Source organism: Rana temporaria, chromosome 1 (genome assembly GCF_905171775.1).
Source record: "Rana temporaria chromosome 1, aRanTem1.1, whole genome shotgun sequence".
In the NCBI taxonomy this organism is placed as follows: Eukaryota; Metazoa; Chordata; class Amphibia; order Anura; family Ranidae; genus Rana; species Rana temporaria.
Window position 1 is genome coordinate 127,048,757 of NC_053489.1, and position 22,483 is coordinate 127,071,239.

Genomic DNA, 22,483 nt, shown 5'->3' on the forward strand with positions numbered 1-22,483 from the left:
AAGATAAAAGCCATAGACTGAGATAGATAGTACTAAATAATATAAAATACATGCAGTAGATTTAGTAAATGCATGTTTAAAATACCAAAGGTTAAACTTTAAATGCCAAGATGAAACACAATAATGAAAATGCTGTAAAAAAATGCTTTTCTAAATCACTATTTTATTTTTAATTACACCTACCTGATTCTTTTCCGACACCCATTTGGTTTCCAACTGAAGTAACAACATCCCGGGAAGAGAGAGTTTTGAGCGCCAGATAATCATAGCCGCCATAAATTAGCCGGTAACCCTGAACAGCTAAAACACAAAACAGAAATGTATTTGTAAAACTAAAGCCCAAATCAAGACTGTTTTGGATACATTGGGAAAAGTAACATTTCTGTGGTTTGCATTCCTATTTGTTACCCCATTGGGGAGATTTTCCCACGTCTCTTGTCCCTGCGATGCCTGAGAACTTCAAGAAGTGGTTGTCACAGAACAGGAAGGCAAAGACAATAAAAGGTTCTAATTTCTCCACTAAAAACGTGTTTATGTTTTTACATTTGTCCCAACAGGAAGGATGGGTAAACCTTTCCAATAGGAGCACACACACACTATAAAATCGTCTTGCACTCAAATGACTTGCTAGGGGACATTGGAAATGTTGATTATGCCTTATCAGTAGCCTGGTATGGTTTACCATTTGTTCCAAATTACTTCTAAAAAACAGCTGTGCAATTCCAGTGCCTTCAGCCTCAATAGCCGTTTACCTCCAGTCTGATATCATCCAAGACACTGTGCCGCCTGACTGCCATTCTCAGGAGATTTGTGCTACCCAGCGTTCTCCTTGCTGGAGAGAGGGAAAGCACTGACATACAGACACAAAGCCCTGCTCCTCTACCAAGGTGGGCACATCTACAGGAGGGCCACAGTGTAGAACAGAGCATGGCAAGTCAAGATCAGCTTACAGAGATTAAGGATGAGCTCGGGCGTGTTCACAACTCCACGTGCCCGCACTCGCCAGGAAGCCGACACTCTGCAGCGCTAATCACAGGCAGTGAGACATTTGCTGATCCGCGGCTGCACAGCTCAGGAAATGTTTCACTGCCTGTGATTAGCGCTGCAGAGTGTCAGCTTCCTGGCGGTTGCAGGCACGTGGAGTTGAACACCTGTTAAGGAGTTCATCCTTAACAGAGATGCTTCAACACTTCCTCACTCAAGCTAAAATTTAATACATGTTTGGCCAGAGTTGGGCTTTAAATATTTAAACTTGGATGAATGCATTACATTTTGTATTCTGTTAGTGCCCATTCAAACCACAAAAACATCCTCCAGACCCGTTCCGGTTGCGGTTTTGTTGCATTCTAGATCCTTTTTTCTTTCCACTTTTTCTGGTTAATTTTTGATGAACTTGTATGCTTTTTACTGTGTTCCAGTACAGTTCTGTGCAGGAAAAAAGCAGCATGTTGTATTTTTTTCTGGAACTAAACAAACACACTTCACTTGTGTGAACTAGGCCATTGGAACCCATATAACCTACTTTCCATGCATTTTTAATGCATAAAAAAAAGCACTTCACTGCATGTGGTGGAAAGGGGCCCTTAATGTACTTTCAAAAGTCACTTTCAGTCAATTCATATCTGCAGCATTCATTAAAATAAACAAACACTTATCATACTGAGATAAAAAGTCCTCTTCCTTCTTTATAGGACAACAGTGCTCTGTCCTTGTATGCCAATTGTGCACTTGTTTCCACACTGTCACACTAAGATTAGAAGTGGCCGTTTCCACACACTTTATGCAGACCAGTTCCACTGTTGTCACAATTCGGAAATGGCTGGCAGCCATCATTGTAGTACATAGATGTAGACAGAAAGTGGCTGCAGGACATTAGCAGCACTTAGATTCAACAAAAGGTAGTAAAATTAGGAAAATGTTGTCCTTAAAATATGCTATTTAAAGGCATTTGTTTACTATACATACTTGTCTATTTTCCTTTTCATCTTCTTGGAACCTGTTACATCTTAGCGTTGATTATCATCTCCTGCAGTCTTTTTCTGCCTGAAAGCATGCGCTCCTTGATGCAGGATAGATGTAGCTTTCTCAATGGTGGAAAACAGTGGACTGTGCCTGTCTAATCTATGTTGATACAGCCACTTGTAGTCCCCATCATAAGCTTTGGCGACAGGGTGATGATACAAGAACAAAGATGGGCGGCAGGGACAGAGCACTGTCACCCCATAACAAGAATAAAATACCTCTGAACTATGAGGTCAAAATGATTCTAAACAATGCAACAGTTGGATAGGTGAACGATCTGAAGGAATTTTAAAGGTAAAAAAAAAAAAAAAAAACCCACACAGAATTGAGCCAAACCCAAATTTTCCTTTTTATGTGATAACAGAATTGAAAGTCAGCAATAACGGGGTTGTAAAGGCAGAAAGTTTTTTTTTATCTCAATGCATTAAGATATAAAACCTGTGTGCTGAAGCCCCCCTAATACTTACCCGAGTCCATCTCTATCCAGCAAAGCCAAGGGTGTCTCGGCCATCTGGGACTTGGTCTCCCGATTAGCTGAGACACAGCAGCAGTGCCATTGGCTTCTGCTGCTGTCAATCAAAATCAGTTAGCCAATCAGGAGAGAGAGGAGGCAGGCCAAACCATGGTTCCATATCTGAATGGATACACAGAGTTGTGGCTTGGCTCGGGTGTCCTTATAGCAAGCTTCTTGCTGTGGGGGCACTCAACGGGGGGAGGGGCCAGGAGCGCAGAAGAGGGACCCGAGAAGAGGAGGGTACAGGCTGAAAAGAAAAGAAAAGAAAAGAAAAGAAAAAGAAAAGAAAAGAAAAGAAAAAGAAAAGAAAAGAAAAGAAAAAGGAAAGAAAAGAAAAAGGAAAGAAAAGAAAAAGGAAAGAAAAGAAAAGGAAAGAAAAGAAAGATAGATTAGATAGATAGATTAGATAGATAGATTAGATAGATAGATTAGATAGATAGATTAGATAGATAGATTAGATAGATAGATTAGATAGATAGATTAGATAGATAGATTAGATAGATAGATTAGATAGATAGATAGATTAGATAGATAGATTAGATAGATAGATTAGATAGATAGATTAGATAGATAGATTAGATAGATAGATTAGATAGATAGATTAGATAGATAGATTAGATAGATAAGATTAGATAGATAAGATTAGATAGATAAAGAAAGGACACAAGAGTTTGGTATCACTTCAAAGTGATGTAAAGTCTTTGTTATTTTTAGAGAAAAACAAACAACATGTTATACTTACCTGCCCTGTGGGGTGGTTTTCTCTCCTGATCGCCAGTGGGAGCCAACGGTGCCACTGCTGTGTCTCAGCCAATCAGGAGGGAGAGTCTTGGACGACCACTTGTGGACATCGATGGACAGAGATGGGTTTTAGGTAAGTATTAGGGGGGCTGGTGCATACAGAAGGCTTTTTATCTTAATGCATTATGAAAAAAAAAAAAAATACTTCTGAATTTACAACCGCTTTAAGAACTAAAACAGATGTGAAACAAATAATACATATGCTAATATTTAGGAAGACATTACGTTTAAAGAAAATGTATTAATACTCACTCTTTGTACGATCATATGCAACGAGTTTGTGTTTTACCAGCTCCCGCAGAACTTTGTTGCAACCACCATGCTTGAGGCTGGCTATAGAGGCTATTAAACTTGCAGGCACTATCTCATGGTTCTTCATACCCATTTCCACCTAAAATAGAAAACAAAATGTTATTTTACAAGATAACTCAAGTTCCAGGACAACAACTTTTTAAATCAGATAGTTTTAGTTTTTTTTTTCATAAAAAGTAACAAGTTTGATACATTTTTGCATACAAACAAACAAAAAAAAAGCACACTAGCTGCGTAAACTATGACCTTGTTACCAGTATAAGGCCTTATTCACACATGCAGCTGCTCCTAGGTGTTTTTTTATTCCATGCCCACTAAACACCCCTCCATGTTATCCTATGTTTTCATGCACAGCAAGACTTTTGGCGGCGTTTAGTGGCAGAAGAAAAAAAAAAAAAAACGCTTGTTAACAGTAGGCTTGTTTAGCGCTTGAGCGTTAATTCATTTCAATAGCTAGAATATTTTTTTTTTTATTGTGGCCAATGATTTTTTCCAAAAACTCCACTGGCTTCTAGGAGAGTTAAAAAAAAAAACACACACACACACACACACACACACACACACACACACACACACACACACACACACACACACACACACAGAGTGTGCATGAGGCCAAAGAACCATCACGCAGTGTACAAAAACGATACATTTAATTAAAAAATCAAAACAAAAAAACACTATGTACAGCAAGCACAAAAGCCAAGACATCACTATCAGGCAAGTAGTACTTAGCATATGTCATTTATATATATATATATATATATATATATATATATATATATATATATATATATATATTTATTTAAAATAAAGCGTGTGTAAAACCATAAATTGCATGTCTGTGCGGTTATTTATACCCAGCTAAGGGAAGTTGTAGATGAGGAAAAGGGCAGCAGTCTCACCCTAGACCGGGAGGAGTCATCCCCACTCAACATCTATGACCAATTGAAAGGGGGCTAGGTCAGGAGTATTTAGCCAATTGTCCTAAATGTTGGTGAATTTGCCACGACTACCCCTGTATTGTTAGACCAATTTTTCACAAAGCAGAGCATCGTTAAGAGCTCTGGGAATAGCCACATCTGTGCAAGGAGTTTCCTAGTGGTAAATAAAAGGATAATGGCCACATAAGTGAGGAATTCCTCAACCAACCACCCCAACAGACATGCCTTAAGCCTCGTACACACAGTGCGATTCTTGGCCAACCGCGCATCTGATTTTTTGTCAAAAGGGCATGTGCCAGGATCTTGTCTTGCATACTAACGGTACACAACTGTTGTGCCATAAACGTAATGACATACTATGAGGAATTTCAGCTCGAGTGCCCCCCTTTGGGCCATTTCTGCTATTTTCGTGTTTGGTGAGCATTAATTTCGAGCATGCGCGTTTGTACTTTAAACTTTTGTGTGATGGATTTGTGTACTGACCATACGGAAATCAGACGTGGAGGTGTTGTCGGCCGGAAAATTTACTAGCCTGTCATCCAACAAATTTGTTGGCCGAAAATTGAAAAACAATCGTCTAAAGGAGCGTACAAACGGTAAGAATTTAGGACAGTCTGTGAACAGACAATCTCTTCCAACAATCGTACCGTGTGTGTCCAAAGTAAGGTTAACTTTTTAAACTTCATTAAGCACTTGCGGACCACCCGCCTGCAATGTACTGCAGATGGGCGGCCCATACAGGCAAAGCGACGTACTGGTATGTCCCTGCCTGTTTCCAGGTTTAGGGCACAAGCATACTTGTCCCCCCTCCCTCACTGACACCCACTGTAACTGTACACATCGGGAGTCTGTCAGCAGGTCAGAAGTTAAACCTTGACCTGGGATAAAAAATAAAAAAAAATAATAATAAAAAAAGGATTAGTAAAAAGCAGCACATAATCCACATTGTTAGGCACACAGTTAACCCTCAACTTTTCTCAGCCACAATTACATACAGCAGAGTTTCTCAACCAGCATTCCTCGGAAACCCTAGGTTTCCTCCAGATAGGCAAGCTATGACAATTATGAGATCTACCATGACAACCTGGAAAAGATCAAAGAGCAATTTTTTGGCTTTTTCGATAACTATCAAGCCCCCAAAGGTCAGCAGAAGGCAGGGCAGGGGGCCGGGCAGTCTACAGAGGCAGGCAGGGGGGGGCGGGCAGTCTACAGAGGCAGGCAGGGGGGGGGCGGGCAGTCTACAGAGGCAGGCAGGGGGGGGCGGGCAGTCTACAGAGGCAGGCAGGGGGGGCGGGCAGTCCACAAAGGCCGGCAGGGGGGGCGGGCAGTCTACAAAGGCCGGCAGGGGGGGCGGGCAGTCCACAAAGGCCGGCAGGGGGGGCGGGCAGTCTACAGAGGCCGGCGGGGGGGGGGCGGGCGGTCTACAGAGGCCGGCAGGGGGGGGGGGCAGTCTACAGAGGCCGGCGGGGGGGCGGGCAGTCTACAGAGGCCGGCAGGGGGGGGCGGGCAGTCTACAGAGGCCGGCAGGGGGGGGCGGGCAGTCTACAGAGGCCGGCAGGGGGGGGGGGGCGGGCAGTCTACAGAGGCCGGCGGGGGGGGGGGGGGGGGGCGGGCAGTCTACAGAGGCCGGCGGGGGGGGGGGGGGGGGCGGGCAGTCTACAGAGGCCGGCAGGGGGGGGGGGCGGGCAGTCTACAGAGGCCGGCAGGGGGGGCATGGTACAAAAGGGTCAAGAGGGCTGCTGTGGCAGATACGTGTTTTGGTGCTCTGATCCCCAATGGCTCTCCTCTCTGGGCACATGATGCCACCCACTTGAATGGAGAGGAGGGCAGGCAGGGCACTGCAATTAGAGCTACAAGAGCCCGAACTAGCCAACAGCAAACCCTAGGCGGCAACGCCATGAAAGGGGCATACTACCTCTGCCTAGAACTGGTTATGATTTCTGGCTTGAGAGCTCAGGTGGCAAGAAGCCTTCCCTCTTTCTCCGAGGTGCTCTGCCAATTGGTGTAGAAAGGTGGAGGAGTACTTGCGGGTCGGCAGGAACTCCATGGTGATCTACCTGTCACCTGCACACAGTCGAAAGGTAAAAAGCGATCGATGGGTTGCCACTGCCCCCCGCTCAAGAGGTCGGTATGGGTTACTTAAGCATTGTCTGCCTCTCAGATAAGCTCCCACTGACACCATTGATCTCTTTAGCTTATCTGTAAGGAGGTAATTCTTCCCAATCACCCCAAGTGTAAGGCGCCTTCTTCTCACACGGTTTCATGAGTTGTAGATAAAGGAATATTTGACAGGGGTTCCCTGACACCAGAATGTTATTTCCAGGGTTCCTCCATGTTGGGAAAGGCTGCCATCCAGTGTGCCCAGATACAGGAGGCTGTGCCCTCCACCTCTCACAACTACACATAGCAGACACAAGCCTGCCGCCCGCCCTTCTCTCCCTAGAACACACATACCGCGGTGAGCACTCTGAAGTCATCTCTGGACAGATACCGAAGCAAAACCACATTCAGCTTCCCCATGCCGACCACCTGGCAGCCTGGAACGCACAAACTCTCACATGCGTTCCACGTGTACGTCAAGACGCAACTTCCTCCGGCGGAGTCCTTGCAGAGCTGTAGTCATGTTACAGCTCCTGTTATTCTTTACCTGAAACGTGCTAATATAGAACGACTGACGTTGTTGATATGGGTAGTATAATATTATCCGGAAATATGGAGTAGTTGATTGAGGGGGATCCCCTAAGGAAGGGTGAATGTGCATTGTTGTTGGTATTATGGCGCTGCCATGTCCCTGGCTGCCTAGGAGAAAACGGAAAAGTTTGAAGTGGGCGGGAACAGAGTGGAGAGAGAATCGCACAGCACCAGGTATAAGGAGGTCTGGGCTTATTTCTGTTATTACACATTGATAATGGGACAAGTATTAGTGGAAGGTCTAGTGTGCTAGGCCATGCTGGGACTTGTAGTACAGCCGCATGACACTCATTCCAGAGCTTCATAGTCCAGACTGGGGCTCAGTAGTGGGCTGGATGGGATATTTCTGGTTAAGCTGTGCTCTGTGTGTATTAGTATTATTATTATTATATCTGTAACATGCGTGCTGCTACCATACATAGTTGTATGCGTATTCCAGTACAGAGAAGGGAACATAAAACCCAATAATTTAATTTTTTTGTTCTCTGTCCCATTGGGGAGATTTCCCATCACTTCCTGTTCTGTGGCCGCAACAGGAAGTGATAGGAAATCCTCTCTTATGGCCCGTACACATCATCCGAATATCGTACGGAAAATGTCGTCCGAGGAAGAATCGTACGATAATCGGATCATTAGGACAGAGCTTTCGAGAGCCGATCATGACCGTTCATCCGATATTATTTTATCGGACAAGCTCGAAATCTTTTCAAATCTTTTCAATATCAGATCGTACGATTTTTGTTTAGTCAGTACAGTTTTCGTCCGAAAATACAATACAAATACACTACAACACATGACATAACTTCCGTTTTTTTTTTTTTTTGGACGTATGAGAATTTACGTGACTTTAATGACCATTTAATTTCTACTTGCGACTATTAAGCGAAAACAGTTGTACGATATTCGGATCGTGTGTACAGGGCATAAGGCTCCATACACATTCATTGTTAATGGCATCCTAAATGTGGCCAGCAGACATGCGACTAATCTGCCGAGCTCAATGCTGCACACATCAGGCAGCCTGTTCAAATGAATGGGCAGTGCTATGCTCTGCCCCCTGTCAATAAGTGGTGGCTGCTCTTCTCCTTCTGACTGCCTGGGGAACAGCAAACGCATACTGGTCCCCTGCTGCCGACCAACAACAACTGAGTGCCGTCTGGGTCTTGATTTGGCCAGGCTCTGATTGGATGGTGTGGAGTATCCTGACTGCAGGGTGTCTCTTGCATGGCCCATTATGACACCTTAGTGCTGCTGCTGTATTTCCAGAGCCACCACGAGAGGTCTGGGGTCGGCACTGGCGATTTGATCTCCGCCGTTATTTTGGAGAAGACGAGCTCTCATGTAGGGGAAGAAACAACTGGAGATAGAGCTGCCACCAACCCTGCAGCCTGGCTCCAAACAGGTCACGGAACGGCACTGGGCCACGGCCCGGGGGTTGGAGACCCCTGGTCTATATAGTACCTAGTCCATGGACCTGGTGGGAAAAAGAGGGTGGCTACACTCCTACATACAATAGGACCATGGAGAATGAACGTAGCCACCTTGAACAGGAAGTCAGATTACAGCAGCAAAAAAAGGCATTTGAGGAATACATACTTAAAGGGGTTGTAAAGGAATTTTTTTTTTTCATAATAAGCATCCTATACCTGCAGACATTCCTCTTTTCACTTCCTCATTGTTCGTTTTTGCTCAGAAGTTGCTCTATTTCTTCTCTGTTCTGTTCACTTCCTGCTTGTCTGATTTTACTGACCACCGTGACGGGAGGCTTTACTGCAGTGGTCAGTGACGTGCTCACCCCCTCCTGGGAACTACATCTGTGCAGCAGGATGCTCTCTACGTGTTAGAGACTTCAAGGAGGTGTGAATTACTGGGCGTGCCGCAATGCATACTGGGAAATGTAGTTCTTACACGAACGAGCGCCGCAAACCAGGAAGTGAATGAGAGAACAGAAACTAGAATGCCGGAGGTGATATAGATGGAGGAATTTAATAGGTATTTACTCGTTTTTTAACAGAATCATTACACTATTCTGTCTGTCTACCTTGCAGACATTAATTTTAGGCAAATTAAAGCTCCTTTAAAGTGCTTGTAAAGCACGTTCTATGCATTAAGAGAAAAAGCCTTCTGTGTGTAGCTGCACCCCTAACACTTACTTGAGGTCCCTCTCTGTTCAGCGATGTCCACAAGTGTCTCAGCCACCTAAGATTCTCCCTCCTGATTGGTTGAGACACAGCAGTTGTGCCATTGGCTGCCGTTGCTGTCAATCAAAGTCAGCTAGCCAGTCAGGAGAGTGAAGGGCAGAGGTGGAACTCTGTGTCTGAATGGACACAAGGAGCTGTGACTCGGCTCGAGTGCCCCCATAGCAAGCTGCTTGATATGGGGGCACTGAACAGGAGGGAAGGGCCAGGATTCAGAAGAGGGACCCGAGAAGAGGAGGATCTGGGCTGCTCTGTGCAAATCCAATGCAACGGAGCATGTAAATATAATATGTTTGTTATTTTTATAGGGAAACAAAGGAGACTTTACAATCGCTTTACCTAGAATATATGTTTTGAACCAGACTTTTGTGTTACTTTGAAGGGGTTGTAAAGGAATGATTTTTTCCCCTAAATAGCTTCCTTTACCTTAGTGCACTCCTCCTTCACTCACCTCATCCTTCCATTTTGCTTTTAAATGTCCTTATTTCTTCTGAGAAATGCTCACTTCCTGTTCTTCTGTCTGTAACTCCACACCGTAATGTGAGGCTTTCTTCCTGGTGTGGAGAAAGCCTCTTGAGGGGGGAGGGGCGAGCAGGCAGGCAAGTCAGGACACTCTCTACTTTGCAGATAGAGAAAGGAGCTATGTGTTAATGGGTGTCCTGACACTCCTGCTCGCCCCCTCAAGAGGCTTTCTCCACACCAGGGAGAAAGCCTCGCATTACTGTGTGGAGTTACAGACAGAAGAACAGGAAGTGAGGATTTCTCAGAAGAAATAAGGACATTTAAAATCAAAATCAAAGGATGAGGTAAGTGAAGGAGGACTGCACTAAGGAAAAGGAAGCTATTTAGGGATTTTTTTCCCCCCTTTACAACCCCTTTAAATGTCAAACTTTAATCCAACATGTGTTAGATGATTTAGGAGTATACTTTTTAAAGTGTGTTGTTTTCTTCATTACAGGCCTTTCTGAACTCATTAACTGGTTTATTTAAGAAAACTCGAGAAAATAAATACTGTTCTACGAAAACTAGGAACAACAGCATGTCCTCCTCACACTCCTCTTCTCTGGAGTTTCTTCAGGTAACTCGGAATTTATGAATTTATTTTGTTTCTTTCTGTCTTTCAACAGTTTTCTTTTTCGTTTATAACATTTTAAAAATCTGTTGAAACATACTTTTAATTGTTTATCAGTACCAAAAGGTATGTTCAGATGAATAATTTTTTGCAAATCAATTTTTTAAATATTAAAGTAACGACTCAGAAACTATGGTTGTTACAGAGTCATAATTGTGTACTACATTTAGAGACACACAAAATAAAGTAGGGATTGGTGAGGAAAATTCAAAGTCATATCACATTTCTCATATAACCATAGATAGAATAAAGCAAAGTGTACCGGAAAATTAGCGAGTAATTCTCACATCAAAACGGATAAAAGCTATAATTTTATTTATACAAAGAGATAAAATTACAGATTTTTTTTTTATTTTTTATATATATATATATATATATATATATATATATATATATATATATATATATATATATATATATATATATATATATATATATATATATATATATATATATATATATATATATATATATATATATATATATAATTATAAACAAAAATTAATCTTTAAGTGACACCATCGATAAACACCCCATAGAGGCAATATCAAGATCAATCTCAACATAACAACAACCAAAAAGATGGTAATAATACTGCAATATCAATGAGATGAAAATGTTAACTTGATAGAGAGAGGCCTCCTAATTGACATGTTTTGCATTAATAGCTTCATGTATTATAGAAATAGGACTTACAAATACGTAATATGACACCAGACCCCATAAGGGTTTAGTTGTCCAAAAGTTTGCATATGATGTAGGTGACGTGGCCTGCGGCATCACTAAAGGGGAACCGCCCAAACAGGTGAAAATTTGCAAAGGGAAGGATCTATGTAGAACCTATATTTATTTAATTTAATTAAATCACGTGTGATTAGACAGAGCCGCTCCATCACACATAAATTCAAATTGAAGTAAAAAATTAGACATACCAGAAGGGGCAAAGGAGGAGATGGACAGAATCCAATGGGTTCAAAGCCCGGCAAAATTAGCTTCAAACCCAAAAAGAAACGTTCTCAAAGTAAAAGAAAAGTAAAAAAAATATAATACATAAAAATGCACCTCAAACCTATGATTTATTTTTTTCCAACTATGTCCCCCTCCTCGCCCCCATCTGTTACTCTATCTGATCACAATACCAAAAAATGCTGGCAATGCCGCCAGTGCAGTGGGGTACAGGAAAAGTTCTCCCATTCAGTGACACAACACCAGACCCGGCCTCCCCACCACTACCCACCTGGGATCACAAACACCTCACACAATGTGTCAGAGGGGGTGAATAAAAAAGTAATTCCAACTCCACCTCAAGTTCCTGGGTCCTGGTTTAGGAACAACAGGCACACTGATTATACAGGTGTGTGCTGTACTTTAACCGCTTGCTGACTGCATCATGAGAACGTGTGGCAGAAAAGCGGCCTCCCTGCGCTGGATCACGTGCCAATCACCATGTTGCTGCCCAATGGTTGATCGCCAGCACCCAGTGATCGGCTTTGAGCTTTCCGGAACACAGCTCTGTGAATGTAAACGACACAGCGCTGTGTTCAATGACAGGGGATATCATGCTAAGCAGGGAACCAAATCAACTACATCCCACGTAAAATCAGTACACACAAACATAATTGTCTGTATTTTTTTGTTTATATAATAAAAAAGAAAAACTCAGTGTTGATCAAATACCACCAAAAGAAAGCTCTATTTGTTGGGGGAAAAAATTATATAAATTTAATTTGGGTACATGTTGCATGACCAGGCAATTTTCAGTTAAAGTAGCGCAGTGCCGCATACCAAAAAATGGCCTGGTCATGAAAGGGGTAAAATCTTTCAGAGGGAAAGTGGTTAAATGACCTGACTAGAGTTCTGAGCTCCACCCCGGCAGACAGGAGGTCTTTGTCCCGGAGTCAGGAGTGTTCCAACTGGTAGTGGGGAGCCAGAGCAGCAAGGGGCTGCTAGCAATTTGAACAAGGCTGGTGAGAAATCGGTTTGTAGGAGACAGACAAGGGCCTGAAGTAAAAAAGGACAATTGATTATCATATACAGTGCTTTGAAAAAGTATTCATACCCCTTGAAATATTTATATTTATTTTACAAATATGTTAAAAGTGTGGTGTGCATTTGTATTCAGCCCCCCCGAGTCAATACTTTGTAGAACCACCCTTTTGCTGCAATTACAGCTGTAAGTCTTTTTCGGGATGTCTCTACCAGCTTTGCACATCTAGAGAGTGAAATTTTTGCCCATTCTTCTTTGCAAAATAGCTCAAGCGCTGTCAGATTGGATGGGGAGCGTCTGTGAACAGCATTTTTCACTTCTTGCCACATATTCTCAATTGGATTTAGTTCTGGACTTTGACTGGGCCATTCTAACACATAAATATGCTTTGCTCCAAACCAGGGCTCGACAAATCCCGGTCGCCAAGGCGACTAGAAATAGTGTCCTGGCGACTTGGCTTTTTTTATTTTTTTGTGAGCTGGCGCCATCTGGTGGTGAGCCGTTGGTATTACAAGTTATTATTATTTTTTTTTTTTTTTTAAAACAATTTTATTAGATTTTCAGCAAACATACAACAGAGTATTTCAGGACTGGATGCAACCAGTATCATATGTGGAAGGGTGCAAGAGCAGGCACAATCAAACTTACACCGTTGCAAACAGGAATCAGTACAATAAAGAAAGAAATTTATCCAAACAGAATGTATCTATGTATGAAGACATTGAAAGGGAAAAGGCGGTACCATGACAATACTAGGAGGCAACGGGTTACAGTTAGCATCGCCACGGGAGCAAAAACAGCTAAAAGTGCCGTGAACCTTAAACAGGTCTTTCCTTATTCCGCCCACCCCAGATGGGAGCCGACTGTGGGTGGAGGAAAGCCCTGCGGAGGGCAAGGATATCCGTAGTAACATGTGGTTCACACCAGGAGCAAGGGGAGGAGAAAAAAAAAAAGGGGGGGGGGGTGGAGAGAGGAGGGGCCCGATGAGGAGAAAAGACGTGATCGTAAGATAGACAACCCTGTCAGCGACCAAATGCGAAATCAGTGGGGTACACCAGTTGGAGCAGCAGGACCCGTAGGGTACATGGACTCACTGTAGAGAATCCAGCAGGACCAAGTGTCCATAAACTTAGCATGCGTATCATTGGCACGGTGGATGAGTTGTTCCATTTCCTCAAGTTTCTTCACCCTGAGGTGCCAGTCCGACACATTGGGGGGTGTAATAGATTTCCACCATTACAAGTTATTACCACCAGATGTGTGAGCTGGCGCCATATGGTGGTGGCCGTTGGTATTACAAGTTAAGCATTACAAGTTAAACAGCAATTCTAATGTCATTTTTCACTGCCATCTTCTTCCCTCTAATTAGAACCCCCAAACATTATATATATTATTTATACTAACACCCTAGAGAATAAAATGGCGATCGTTGCAATACTTTCTGTCACGCCGTATTTGCGCAGTGGTCTTACAAGTGCACTTTTTTGGGAACAAATTACACTTTTTTTAATTAAAAAATAAGACAACAGTAAAGTTATCCCCTTTTTTTTTTATATTATGAAAGATAATGTTACGCTGAGTAAATTCATACCCAACATGTCACGCTTCAAAATTGCATCCGCTCGTGGAATGCCGACAAACTTTTACCCTTTAAAATCTTCATAGGCGACTTTTAAAAAAATCTACAGGTTGCATGTTTTGAGTTACAGAGGAGGTCTAGAGCTAAAATTATTGCTCTCGCTCTACCAATCACATCGATACCTCACATGTGTGGTTTGAACACCGTTTACATATGCGGGCGCTGCTCAAGTATGTGTTCGCTTCTGCGCGCAAGCTCTTCGGGACAGGGTGCGTTTTCTGGCTCCTAACTTTTTTAGCTGGCTCCTAGATTCCAAGCAAATTTGTCAAACCCTGCTCTAAACCATTCCATTGTAGCTCTGGCTGTATGTTTAGGGTCGTTGTCCTGCTGGAAGGTGAACCTCCGCCCCAGTCTCAAGTCTATTGCAGACTCTATTGCCACGTATGCACGGTTGGAATTTCCGACAACAAATGTTCGTTGCGAGCTTGTTGCCGGAAAATCCGACCGTGTGTATGCTCCATCGGACATTTGCTGTCGGACTTTCCGACAACAAAAATTTGAAAGTGGTTTTCAATTTTTCCAACAAAAGTTCTTGTCGGAAATTCCAATCGTCTGTATGCAATTCCAATGCACAAAAATACAACGCATTCTCGGAATCATTGAACTGAATTTTTCTTGGCTCATCATAGTGTTGTACGTGACCGCGTTCTTGGCGTTTGGAATTTCCTACAACATTTGTGTGACCGTGTGTATGCAAGACAAGTTTGAGCCAACATTCCGTCGGGAAAAAAATCCACGGTTTTGTTGTCGGAATGTCCAATCATGTGTACGTGGCATAACAGTGTTTCTTCTAAGATTGCTCTGTATTTGGCTCCATCCATCTTCCCCTCAACTCTGACCAGCTTCCCTGTCCCTGCTGAGGAAAAGCATCCCCACAACATGATGCTGCCACCACCATGTTTCACGGTGGGGATGGTGTGTTCATGGTGATGTACAGTCTACGTTTTTCGTCACAGATAGTTTTCGCATTTAGGCCAAAAAGTTCTAGTTTGGTCTCATCTGACCTGAGCACCTTCTTCCACATGTTTGTTGTGTCCCCCACATGGCCTTTCTGCAAACTTAAAACAGGACTTTATATGGCTTTCTTCTTGCCACTCTTCCATAAAGGCCAGATTTGTGGAGTGCACGGCTAATAGTTGTCCTGTGGACAGATTCTCCTACCTGAGCTGTGGATCTCGGCACTGGGCTGCTTCTCTGATTTAATGCTCTCCATGCCCAGCCTCTCAGTTTAGGTGGACGGCCATGTCTTGATAGGTTTGCAGTTGTGCCATACTCTTTCCGTTTTCAGATGATGGCTTGAACAGTGCTCCGTGAGATGTTCAAAGCTTGGGATATTTTTTGATAACCTAACCCTGCTTTAAACTTCTCCACAACTTCTTCTTTTTTTTATTTTTTTTATCAGATAATTGTTTTTGAAAATGATTTTTACTTTTTACAACAAAACTAAAACGAACAAACATTCCCACAAAAACAAAAGAACAACCTAATTTTATGTTAAAGAGCTCAGATAAATGATGCGACTTCCAGATTGTACAATCACTGTTACTTAAAGGGGTTGTAAAGGTTCACGTTTTTTTTCACCTTAATGCATCTGTTTTACTTACCTGAGCCCCGGAAAGTCCTGCGTCGTGAACGCGCTCTTCCTTTGCTAGTTCTTCTCGGCTCTTCATTAAATAGATTGATAGCAGCACAGCTATTGGCTCGCGCTGCTGTCAATCAAATCCAATGACGCGGGTGCCGAGGCTGAGTCCTGCAATTGTAGGCTGTGGACGCCGAGTGCAGGACTCTGGAGTGCGCCCGCAAGGTAACCCCCTTGGGAAAGCGCTTCCCAGAGTGGGTCATCTGCGGCCGGGAGGAGCCGAGACAGTCGCAGAGGGACCCCAGAAGACGAGGTTCCGGGGCCACTCCGTGCAAACCAAACTGCACAGTGGAGATAAGTATGATATGTTTGTTATTTTAAAAAAAAAATTATAAAACAAACAAACCTTTACGCTCTTTTAAACAATAAATTGCCAGTTCTATTCATATATAAAATTACCAGCAATTTAAAACTTGCAGATCTACTCAATTTTAGAAATTACATCATAATGACATGTATAAACAATTATCTCAAACCTGGGACCTATCCCCCCTATTAGCTTTCCACAACCGCATCGTTAGACACAGAATAGTGCATAAACAGATTTGAGTCTAGCCATCGGGACCAAATTTTCAGATTTTTTTGGGGGGCATGTCAATTCCTCCGTTCGTGGGTTAAAATGAATTGCATCGGACCATTGGGCAGTTGTTGGCGTTTGATATCCATTTCTGCAATATGAGTTTACGGGCTCTATACATAGACCGCAACCAGATCACATGCATTTCAGATGGAAGAGTAGCATCCGATATAATCACTAACAAAGCAATTTTTGCTCCGGCGTATCTTTGTTTTGTATCCACAAAACAAGATACGCCTGAAGCTGGGCTAGATCCGACTGATGTACGTCTTAGTACGCTGTCGGATCTAAGATGCATATTTACGCTGGCCGCTAGGTGGCGCTTCCGTTGATTTCCGCGTCGAGTATGCAAATCAGCTAGATACGGCGATCCACGAACGTCCGCCCGACGCATTTTTTTACGTCGTTTCTGTAAGGCTTTTTTCGGCGTATAGTTACCCCTGCCTTATGAGGTGTACGCAATGTTAAGTATGGACGTCGGGCCAGCGTCAAATTTTCCGTTGTGTACGTCGTTTGCGTAAAACGTTCGTGAATAGGGCTTTGCGTAGAATTACGTTCACGTCGAAAGCATTGGCATGCTGCAGGTTAATTTGAAGCATGCACACTGGGATACCCCCACGGACGGCGCATGCGCCGTTAAAAAAAGTCAATTAAAAGTCAAATTAACATAAAACACGCCCACATCTTTATCATTTGAATTCCGCGCCCTTACGCCGGCAGATTTACGCTACGACGCCGTAACTTTAGAGGCAAGTGCTTTGTGAATACAGCACTTGCCTCTCAAAGTTGCGGCGGCGTAGCGTTACTACGATATGCTACGCCTGCCTAAAATTACGATCCGCTACGTGGATCTGGCCCAAAGTATTTAGGGTATCAAATATATACTCCCAGTATCGATGCAATTAAGAGCAATGCCGCAACATATGTGTCAGTGTTCCTGTGGGAGTAGTACACCTTGGACAGTTTGGTGTAGATGCTTTACCCCAGGAATATAACTTTAGAGGAGTGTAGTGAGACCTGTGAATAATAAATAACTGGGTCATATACTGTGAGGGGGATAAGGAGACTCTGGTCAAGTTTGCCAGAGCTTGTTCCCACTTCTCATCACTAATGCCGCGTACACACAATCATTTTTCAGCATGAAAAAAACGTTGTTTTTAAAAAACGTCATTTAAAATGATCGTGTGTGGGCTGCATATCGTTTTTCAGTTTCTGAAAAACGACAAATATTTTTTTCGAACATGCTGCATTTTTTAACGTCGTTTTAAAAACTTGTTTTTTGGACATGCTGAAAAACAACGTTTTCTTTCATGCTGGAAAATTATCGTGTGTATGCGGCATAAGTCTCCAAGTCCTTACACCACTGCCCAACCCACAACTTTATCCCTGGCCTGTCTGGTGTGTTCCTTAGCCTTCATGATGCTGTTTGTTCACTAAAGTTCTCTAACAAACCTCTAAGGGCTTAACAGAACAGCTGTATTTATACTGAGATTAAATTGCACACAGATGGACTCTATTTATTAACCACTTGACCACCAGGCACGTAAACCCACTTAATAACCAGACCAATTTTCAGCTTTCGGTGCTCTCACAATTTAAATGACAATTACTCAGTCATACAACATTGTACCCAAATTTTCGTCCTTTTTTTCCACACAAATGGAGCTTTCTTTTGGTGGTATTTAATCACCATTGGGTTTTTTATTTTTTGCGCTATAAGAGAAAAAAGACTGAAAATTCTGTAAAAATGTTTTTGTTATAAAATTTAGCAAATTAGTATTTTTTCTTCATTCTTTTGCATAATGTGAAAGATGAAGTTACGCCGAGTAAATAGATACCCAACATGTCACCCTTCAAAATTGCACACGCTCGTGGAATGGCGCCAAACTTTGCTACTTAAAAATCCCCATAGGCGACGTTTTAAATATTTTTACTGGTTATATGTTTTTAGTTAGAGGAGGTCTAGGGCCAAAATTATTGCTCTCGCTCTAACGTTTGCAGCGATACCTCACATGTGTGGCTTGAACACCGTTTTTATATGTGGGCGGGACTTACGTGTGCGTTCGCTTCTGCATGCGAGCACACGAGGACAGGGGCGCTTTAAAAAATATATATATTTTATTGTTCACTTTACTTTACTTTGACACGTTTTTCCGCAAAAAATAAAAAATTTTGATCACTTTTATTCCTATTACAGGGAATGCAAACATCCCTTGTATTAGGAATATGGCATGACAGGTCCTCTTTACAGTGAGATATGGGGTCAATAAGACCACACATCTCATCGCTAGGCTGGGAAGCAGAGTATTGTGGGGTATTGCGGGGCATTGCAGGGTATTGCGGGGTATTGCGGGCTATTGCAGAGTATTGCGGGGCATTGCAGGGTATTGCGGGGCATTGCAGGGTATTGCAGGGTATTGCGGGGTATTGCAGAGTTGTGTGGGGTATTGCAGAGTTGTGTGGGGTATTGCAGAGTTGTGTGGGGTATTGCAGAGTTGTGTGGGGTATTACAGAGTTGTGTGGGGTATTGCAGAGTAGTGTGGGGTATTGCAGAGTATTGCACAGTATGGGTATGGAGCAGAGTATTGTTAGTATGGGGCAGGGATGGCTGAGCAGGGATGGATGGCTGGATCTGTGACTGCATTTGTCACAGATCCAGCCCACAGCACTCGTGCTGCATCCGCTCTCTCCCCTCTCCTCTCACACTGTACCATTCGGTACAGAGAGGGGAGGGAGGAACCGGCATCATCACATGACGCCGGTTTGTTTACAAGTGATCGCTCCGTCATTGGATGGAGCGATCACGTGGTAAACCGCCGCTATCAGCGATTCTGGGAGGACGTCCATGGACGTCCTCCCAGAGTTAAGCAACCGCCTTATAGACGTCTTTCGTCTATAAGGCGGTGATTAAGTGGTTAATTAGGTGACCTCTGAAGGCAATTATTATCCTTCCAATTATGTGCCACTTTGTTTTGGTCTATCGCATAAAATCCCAATAAAAGTTTTTGGCTGTAACATGACAAAATGTGGATAACTTCAAGGGGTATGAATACTTTTTTAAGGCACTGTAAAGGTCCAGAATTTTGGTTTGTAATTATTATTATTATTATTATACAGGATTTATATAGCGCCAACAGTTTGCACAGCGCAAATACAGGAGGGATCAGATTCAAAAATGGCGCTGCATAATTTTTGTCTGGAGACCTTGACAAGTCTAAACCATTGTGTTTGCATTTTTTGCACAGTTCATTACATATTGGTTACACTATGTAATTTTCTTTTAATAGAAAATCCCCAAGATAAAGAATTCTTCTGTTTCTGCCTCACTTAAAATTTATGATGGGTTTTGGAGATGTTGTCATCTTTTTCTCAAATGTATGGGAGACACCGAGGAATTTGTTATGGTTCTGAACACAATATAAACTAGACTTCAGACCCCGTAAATGTATTTTTTTCTGACTCCGGAAACTTTTTAACTAGTGGATGAAAACTCATACATACATACATTTATTTATTTTTCTTTGCAAAAAATTAATAGGTGCATGCTTAAATTCTAAATGTCATACAATTGCTTAAAAAAAATCCAGCCAAAACTGATATTTCAGTATATGCAGGGGCAGTCATGGTGAGATCTTTGAACGTGGTTAAGCCTCAGGCCCCGTACACACGTCCGAGGAACTCGACGGGCAAAACACATTGTTTTGCTCGTCGAGTTCCTTGTGAAGCCGCCGAGGATCTCGGCGAGCCAAGTTTCCTCATTGACTAACGAGGAAATAGAGAACATGTCGGCTTCCTCGGCCAAAAGTGTACACACGACCGGGTTTCTCGGCAGAATACAGCTCCGATCGAGTTTCTGGCTGAATTCTGCCGAGAAACTTGGTCGTGTGTACGGGGCCTTACTGTGGCCATTACAAGAGGATGTCATTCTCCATAATGGGTGAGAACGGCTTAAAGGATAAGTTCACCTTTGGGAACATGTTACATGTTCCACTCGTTTTTAGGGTGGAACATGTAACGTGTTCCTAAACCTGCAGCTGCCTCCTGCTCTGCTGCCTCTAGGGACAGCAAGCCAAGGATCTTCTCCTCCCTGCTTGCTGTCACTATTTAAAAAATAAAAATAAACAAATTAAATAAAAGCCATGTGGGGCGCCACCCGCCCAGATGCATCATTTATTCACAGAATAAAAAAAACTACAAGTATCAACAGCCTTTGCAGCTGTCAGTTTGTAGTTCTCAATGAACTATCATGGAACTGTTGAGCGCTCTGATTATTCATTCTCTTCCTGTTAGGCCGCGTACACACGATCGGTTAAACCGATGAGAATGGTCTGATGGACCGTTTTCATCTGTCCAAACCGATCGTGTGTGGGCGCCATCGGTCATTTATCCATCGGTTAAAAAAAAGCCAACTTGTTTCAAATTTAACCGATGGATTTCTAACCGATAGTTAAAAACCGATCGTAGGCACAACCATCGGTTAAAAATCCAGGCATGCTCAGAATCAAGTTGACGCATGCTTGGAAGCATTGATCTTCGTTTTTTTCAGCACATCGTTGTGTTTTATGTCACCGCGTTCTGACACGATCGTTTTTTTAACCGATGGTGTGTAGGCGCGATGGACCATCAGTCAGCTTCATCGGTTAACCGATGAAAACGGTCCATCAGACCGTTCTCATCGGATGGACCGATCGTGTGTACAGGGCTTGAGTGTGTATCTGCCTGCCCATACAAGATACCAGCAGACAGCTCCACTGACATGTCTGCAGGGGTCCTGCATGGCACCCGCATTCTACTGATTGAGGGTGCGTTTTACAGGCTCCAAGTAAAAAATGTAATTGTCATTTTTTGCCTGCAAAAAGTTGTGCATTTATTATTATTTTAAAAGTTTAACTTATCCTTTAAGGTGGGTTGAAATAAAGAGCAAGAACAGCTCATCATTGGAATCCCCAAAAGACAACTTGGCGCTCAGACCAGTAGTCTCCTCCAAAATGTGAAATATTAGTTTGGGGGATGGGACCTTTGAAATGGTTGCAGATTGATTATGTTTTTTTACATTTTATATTGCAGTAATATGAAGTATGTTTAATGCATGTTATATTTTTGACACATTTAGGCTACATTCACACACATTTCCAAATGTTTAGAGGACTTTTCTTAAAGCAGCTTGACTCACACAATGCAAAGTAATCCTGTTATTCATACATAACGTTTAGCAATGTTTAGTTGCAGAATGTTTAACAGGATTTGAGAAAAGAAGGAAAGTACTTTTAGCAGCAGAAAATGACACACCTCCCCCTTTTTTTTTTTTTAACCTGAAATGTTGTCATTTCTTGTCATGTTGGTTCTCATACATCCTCTTTGCTTCCTTTTCCTCTCTCTTTGCTTCTCTGTCTGCCTCATGGCTGGTTCACATATAAAAGTGGTGCCTGAAAGTCACGTTCTGTGCACAATTCCCACACTGCAGGTGACAGGACTGCCCTTTCAATCTCCATGCAGGTGCCAAATAATTGTTACCGGTATCCCAAATGCAGAGTACAACGCAAAGGGTGATCGTTGTGTGTAGGGCTGCAACTAACGATTATTTTCATAATCGATTAGTTGGCCGATTTATTGTTTCGATTAATCGGATAAACTTAAAAAAAAAAGTGTGGTGTACAATTTAGTCAATATGTAAATAAAAAAAAAAAAGGCAATTTTATTCTTAAATATCCATATGCAGTGGTACTGTAAATATAAATAACCAACTACAGTAATTGTAATGCCTTCTATTACCTCCACTTGCTCTGGGTTCAGATGCTGATCTTCCCTGCACAGAGTTTTTAAAGTGATTTTTTTTTTAAACTTGTTATACTTACCTGCTCTGTGTAATGGTTTTGCACAGAGCAGCCCAGATTCTTCACTTCTGGGGTCCCTCACCGATGCTTCTGGCTCCTCTTGCCTTCAGAGTGCCTCAATAGCAAGCTGCAAAGTATAGTATAGAGCAGGGCTCAAAATTTCAAGCCCTGAGCTTCTAGCCAGGCCTCAAGT

The 22,483-nt window shown here is 42.7% G+C and overlaps 2 protein-coding genes across 2 annotated transcripts in view; one reads left to right on the top strand and one right to left on the bottom strand.

The window, feature by feature from the left end:
- The window catches only part of RIOK2 (RIO kinase 2), a 62,641-nt gene extending 55,444 nt beyond the window's left edge, over window positions 1–7,197 (bottom strand). The window contains exons 1-3 of the mRNA XM_040342644.1: window positions 7,048–7,197; window positions 3,590–3,728; window positions 184–300 (exon numbers count right to left, since the gene is read on the bottom strand). Of these exons, the coding sequence (XP_040198578.1) occupies window positions 184–300; window positions 3,590–3,728; window positions 7,048–7,113 (322 nt within the window). The 5' untranslated portion in view covers window positions 7,114–7,197. The remainder of the gene's footprint in view (window positions 1–183; window positions 301–3,589; window positions 3,729–7,047) is intronic.
- An 8-nt stretch (window positions 7,198–7,205) lies between these two features.
- The window catches only part of LOC120931318, a 153,060-nt gene continuing 137,782 nt past the window's right edge, over window positions 7,206–22,483 (top strand). Inside the window, exons 1-2 of the mRNA XM_040342630.1 lie at window positions 7,206–7,458; window positions 10,441–10,560. Of these exons, the coding sequence (XP_040198564.1) occupies window positions 10,522–10,560 (39 nt within the window). The 5' untranslated portion in view covers window positions 7,206–7,458; window positions 10,441–10,521. The remainder of the gene's footprint in view (window positions 7,459–10,440; window positions 10,561–22,483) is intronic.